The sequence below is a fragment of the Echinops telfairi genome, unplaced genomic scaffold (assembly GCF_000313985.2).
Source record: "Echinops telfairi isolate 266 unplaced genomic scaffold, ASM31398v2 ScPeMD7_7458;HRSCAF=8496, whole genome shotgun sequence".
Taxonomy (NCBI): Eukaryota; Metazoa; Chordata; class Mammalia; order Afrosoricida; family Tenrecidae; genus Echinops; species Echinops telfairi.
The window spans coordinates 4,048,630-4,054,257 of NW_022111358.1; the positions used below are offsets into that span (position 1 = coordinate 4,048,630).

Consider the following 5,628-nt stretch of genomic DNA (forward strand, 5'->3'; position numbering starts at 1 on the left):
GAGGAGGCTTCCGTCTTCCAAGACCCAATCCTGCACCATCTTCAGAGCGGTGCTGTGTTGGAGCTCAGCACGAACCACATTTAAGCTCCGCGGTCCTTTCCTCCAGATTCGCGTCCAGAACTTCCCCAATCCCGGTCAGGATCCGCGCGGGCTTCTCTCCCACCTCCCTCCCCTCCCCACCCCTGCCAGGAAATCTAGGTGCTTTGGGGAGGTTGCGCCCCAGATCAGGGTGAATCTACAACTCGGAGTCCATCGAGGGCTCCGCCCACAACCTGGCCAATGCAGCCGCCCCCACCCACTGGAACTTTCCTCAGCTTCTGGAGGCTTCCTTCTAGGTCCTCTTTGACCTGAGTCAACATTTAAGTTCTTAAGGGTGGGGGGTGGGGGAAGAAGGAGGTGTCCTGGCACACCTCAAACTCAACTCAACTCAAACAAGTCCCAGGAGGCTAGGACGGGATGAGCATGGGCCCCAGGGCCTGTCACTCTGACCCCCTGATTGTGAATAATCGGAGACCCTTGCCCCTGAACTGATGTTCCCAGTCAAGGTGGGTTCGATTCTCCCCTCCCTGTTCTTTGGGCCACCTCCTGCCACGCTCTGTGGAGTCTTCTCAAACGGGGTGAACGTGCCAGCGTTGTAGGTTCTCCGATGGTCACTGCCGCTATTAATCATAGCAAGAATATTAACCGCAGCATTTGCCTCCCCTCGGCGGGTGGCCTCACAGCTGCCGGGGGCCCCACCCGAGGGCTGACGCGGCTCCCGGAGCACCTTCTGGGGCCTCTCCCCGCGGGGCCTGGCTGTCCGGGCCGGGCCGCCCGGGCCGTGGGGACAGTCTAAATCCGGAACGCGATTGCGGCAGGAATGCGGCGCGGAAGCACCTGATCTCGCGCGGCGGCCTGCTCCAGGCGCTGTCCCTCGCCTCCCCCGCCGCCTTGGAGCTCCGGGCCGGGCTCCAGGTCCGCATCCTGGGCCTCCCGGGACCACCCCACCCCGCCCCAGAGAAGGGACGGGCTGGTCCCCAGCGCGCGCGCCCAGCGCACGCGCGGACACTCACTTTCTTTGGAGGCCAGTGGGCTCTCGGCGCAAGGTCGGGGACGCTCGACTTTTCCCGCCGCCCGGAGGGGGCGTGGTGTCACGCCCCGCCCCTGCCCGAGACCCCGCCCCCGCAGGTTGATGGCAGCGGCAGCTGGGACTGCAGCGGCGCCCGGCCCCGGAGAGCCGCAGGCAGCGGCTGGAGCGCGCAGCCGGACACTCGGGTCCCAGAAGCCGCGGACACCCCAAGAGGCAGCCCCGGCGCTCTGACACCTCCCTCGGCCCCCAGCGTGCCCCCAGCCCCCTCTGCAGAGGAGTCGCAGCGTGAGCGACCCCCCCAACCCACTCAGGACCAGGTACCCACCCAACCCCCCGCCGCCAAGGAGTCGGTGGGTCTCAGGAGGGGGCCCAGGTCTGCGTCCCCTCCCCCGCCGCCAAATTGGGCCCCGGGCGGGGCGGGCTCGGTGCCTATATTTGGCCGGTCAGCGCCCCACGGGGCGCAGACACCTCGTCCTCCAAGAACGCAGTGGCCCCCGGCAGGAGGCCGGAGGAGGGTGCGGGGAGGCCCGGCCTCAGGCCCGGGGCTGCAGGAGCGGCCTGAAGGACACCGGGATGCCCGGTGCTGTTGGCGGGGGGGTTAGCCTGCGGCGTCCCCTGGGGAAGAACGCAGCTGCAGGCCATGGCGTCAGAAAAGGAACCTCACTGTTCTGGCAAATCAGGACCAGAGGTCGAGGGCCTCACCGCCAGCAGAGTGTCACTGTGAGCAGAAGAGCCCGAGAAGTTGGGCCTCTGATTGGTTGGTGGGCAAAGCCAGAGCCTCTCCAGGAGATTAGGGCCTCTTGGAGAAGCCAGTGCAGGGAGGAGACAGGGGAGAGGTCCCCTTTATGTGGTGGCCCCCAAAAGAAGGAAGGTAGATGGACACAGAAGCAGGCAAGGTTTCCCTTAGCTGACAAGAGGGACAGACTTCTTCCTGACCAGCCAGAGGAAGACTGCAGAACACTGCCTGCCTGAACCTTGCCAGAATGTTGAGTGTGTTCCCGCTGGGAGCTCGAGGCCTTGAGCCAGCATCAAGGGCCAGGACCTCTGCTGGTGGAGGTGGTACCTGGGAGATAGACACTTGCATAGTGCGATGCTCATCCAAGGCTGGTAGTGCCTCCCCAAAAAGCACTCTGAGACCCCCACTGTGCCCCTAAATCCTAGCCCCTCACATTAAGCAGCCCTTCTTGGTTGCCAAAGAACAGCTACGCCTCCCTACTGCCATCACCTTCAAGAACGTTCCCTGTTGCTAGAACCGGAATCTGTAAGAGTTCACACCTGACTCCCAGCCAGAGGCAGGAGCCCTGGTGGCCCAGCTAAGGAAGCGATGGGCTGCTAACCCCGAGATGAAGGGTTCACACCCACCAACCAATTCTGTGGGAAAGATTTACAGTCTCAGTTGAGTCAGAGTGGATGCCCCGGCAAGGGGCAGCGGATTTGATTTTTCCGGCAGATATCCTTCCTCTGGTCACACACTGCGCTTCTGCACTTCTCCTCCCTCCCACAGCTCACAGGGATTCGGACCAAAGACCTTTGTGAGCTTTGATCTCCTGGCCTCTGCCCCCAGCCATGAGCCGGCGTGTGGTTCGCCAGAGCAAGTTCCGCCATGTGTTCGGGCAGGCGGCGAAGGCTGACCAGACCTACGAGGACATCCGTGTGTCCAAGGTCACATGGGACAGCTCCTTCTGCGCCGTCAACCCCAAGTTTCTGGCCATCATTGTGGAGGCTGGAGGTGGGGGTGCCTTCATGGTCCTGGCTCTCACCAAGGTGAGGGATTAGGGGAAGGAAGCAGGTGGGAGGAAACCAGCAAGTCGCCCCGGTCTTCTGACATCAGCCTGTATTCACATGGCCTGTACTGCATTCTTAAGGCAGGAGGACAGTTGGTGTGGCCTGACTGCTCCCTGTTCCCTAGGCCTGTGGGGGGCGTCTTCAACCCTTCTCAGAGCTGCCTCTCTCTGTCCAGAGGCCTACACCTTGTCCTCAACCCAGTCTCCCTCTCTGCGCAGCACCCTGTCCTCAGTAGGGCTCCTGAAGAGGGTGATGGAGAAGCAGAGTCAGGGCCTGGCCAGCTTCTGCTCCGGTCTCTGCTAACACTATCCCTCTTCCTGTTGTGGTGTGGCAATCTTTATCCCCAGTCCACAGGGACCATTTGATTAAACACATCCCACAGAGCAGCAGGTAGAGGATAAGGCCAGGACCCATCCAGAGTCCCTGGTCGCCTTCCCACTGAGGTTCTTACACGGAGAGAGACTGTGAGTGACAGCCAGGAGACAGGCAGTAACCTCAAGCCTTGTGTCCATCCCAGAGGGCCACCCTGAGGCACAACCTCGACCTGGCTCCTGGCTCCTAGACCGTGGTAGGGGAGGCCCCACAGGTGGCAGGGTCAGGAAGAGGCCTGACAATAGCGGGTGACTCACCCTGGGACAATGCAGACACCATCCAGGGACACCGTCCCCAAGGCTCTAATTTCAGCCAGAGCTGCCTCCTCCCCCAGTCCTGGCATTCATGCCACATGGCTGCCTCTCTCCGACCCGCCTGGTCTGGGCCAATGCCAGCCCCTAGAGAGGGCTCTGAGCCCCCACAGCAGCCTGTGAAGACCAAAAATAGATGGGTCCCCAGCTCCAGTTTGGGGATAGTAGGCACCAGGATCACCTGCTGTTCACCATCCCAAGGTGAAGCCAGTGGTGAGGGAGAGAGATGCCAAGAGTGGCTAGGAAAAGACTGTGGGCGCTGTGCCTCACCCTCACCTGTACCCGCACTTGCACCTGGGGGCTTCCCAGATGGACCACTTATGAGAACAGGCCCCCAAACAGCCTCCTCCAAGGCTTCGGAGGAGCGTTACACTGAGAATTCAACTACTGATGCGGGTGGGCAAGTGATTTCACCACTCCGGAATGTGAAAAGAGGGAGCCCTGTTGTCGTTAGGAAGTGGGTTGCTAGCTGTAAGGTTGGCAGTTTGAAACCACCAGTCGCTCCAAGGAACAAAGACGAGGCGTTCTCTGCAAAGACTGACAGTTTCAGGAACCCACAGGGGGCAGTTTGACGCTGCCCTGTAGGATCACTATGAATCAGAAGGGACCCCATGGCAGTGGGTTTAGCTTTTAAGAATTTGAAAGGACTTTTTGACTTTCGGGGGAATGGGCTGGAGTGGGTTGGAAGGACTCAGAGGGCCTACCCCCCCCCAAAAAAAAAAAGAAAATCCCTCACAGGAAGGTAGCTCCTCAGCTCGCTCTCTGACCCCTGCAGACAGGGCGAGTGGATAAGAACCACCCACTAGTCACTGGGCACACTGCTCCTGTACTGGACATCGACTGGTGCCCACACAATGACAACGTCATCGCCAGTGCCTCGGACGACACCACTGTCATGGTAGGAGGCAGGTGGCTGCTGCTGTGCAGTGGGCCGGCCAGTGGGAGAGCTGCCTCACCTATGCCGGGCTCGGTGGGGCAGGAAGGGCTGGCTCCAGGGCTCTGCCAGGCCCAGCTCCCAGGCTACTTTTAGCTACATACCCACCCCTCCCAGGATGCACTGCTTAGGATAATTATAGCCTCATGGCCAACTTGGGCCTTGAAGAGCAGGGGGGCAGTGCCCTGGAGTCTGGTGGGGTGAATGGGCTGGTCCGGAGAGAGCTGGCAGTGCCCCCTATCTGCCTCTCAGCTGACTCTACCCCAGGCCACCACTACCACATATTGCCTTATATTCGGCCCTCCCTGCCTGGCCTGAGGGGGGCGTGGGAGTGAGGACCGGGGTGGAGGTGGGACAGAAGCAGCTCCTCCCCCACCCCCTTTATGCCCTTCTTGCTACACAGGTGTGGCAGATACCAGACTACACCCCAGTGCGGAACATTACTGAGCCCATCATCACACTCGAGGGCCACTCCAAGCGTGTGGGCATCATCGCCTGGCACCCCACCGCCCGCAACATCCTACTCAGCGCAGGTCCGGGCCCCAGGGAGCAGTGCCCAGTGTAGGTGGGGGGCGGTGGCGGGGAGCAGTCAAAGGCGGGACCCAGTTGACAACGCCTGGCCACTCTGGGCAGGTGGTGACAATGTGATCATCATTTGGAACGTGGGCACCGGGGAGGCCCTGCTGAACCTGGATGACCTGCATCCCGACGTCATCCACAGCGTGTGCTGGAACAGCAACGGGAGCCTGCTGGCCACCACCTGCAAGGACAAGACCCTGCGCGTCATCGACCCCCGCAAGAGCCAGGTGGTGGCGGTGAGTGCCAGGCGTGGTTGCCCTCCAGGCACAGCCCTAGCCCCTGCCTCCTCAGGGACCCCCGCTGTCATCTCCCTGGACCCACAATCCTCTGAGCCCTGGAGCTCGTCCCGTCCTGCCCCCAGAGACTAGCCCTCCTCCCCCAGGCTCCTGGGCAACTCCAGGGGCCACGACGCCCCGCCCCGTCCCTATTCGGTCCCCAGCTCTGCGCCCGAGACCCCTAGAGGAGGTCTCCTCGCTTTGGACTTGCAGGGAGAAGCTGCAGGCTGCATGCTCCCACTAGAACCTGCATAAAACCCCAGCTCCAGGGCCCCTCTCTCAGCGGGCCCTCGGCCATCTTCC

The 5,628-nt window shown here is 61.8% G+C and overlaps 1 protein-coding gene across 4 annotated transcripts in view; it reads left to right on the forward strand.

Annotated features, from left to right (window-relative positions):
• Positions 1 to 1,187: 1,187 nt before the first annotated feature.
• CORO6 (coronin 6) overlaps positions 1,188 to 5,628 on the forward strand; it is a 7,548-nt gene continuing 3,107 nt past the window's right edge. For 2 of the 4 annotated variants that reach the window (XM_004706900.2, XM_004706902.2), the window contains exons 1-5: positions 1,188 to 1,386; positions 2,574 to 2,833; positions 4,313 to 4,435; positions 4,875 to 5,004; positions 5,105 to 5,286. In XM_004706900.2, coding sequence (XP_004706957.1) covers positions 2,636 to 2,833; positions 4,313 to 4,435; positions 4,875 to 5,004; positions 5,105 to 5,286 — 633 coding nt within the window. In that variant the 5' untranslated portion in view covers positions 1,188 to 1,386; positions 2,574 to 2,635. The remainder of the gene's footprint in view (positions 1,387 to 2,573; positions 2,834 to 4,312; positions 4,436 to 4,874; positions 5,005 to 5,104; positions 5,287 to 5,628) is intronic. The other 2 variants (XM_004706901.2, XM_045299701.1) reach the window with 2 other exon arrangements.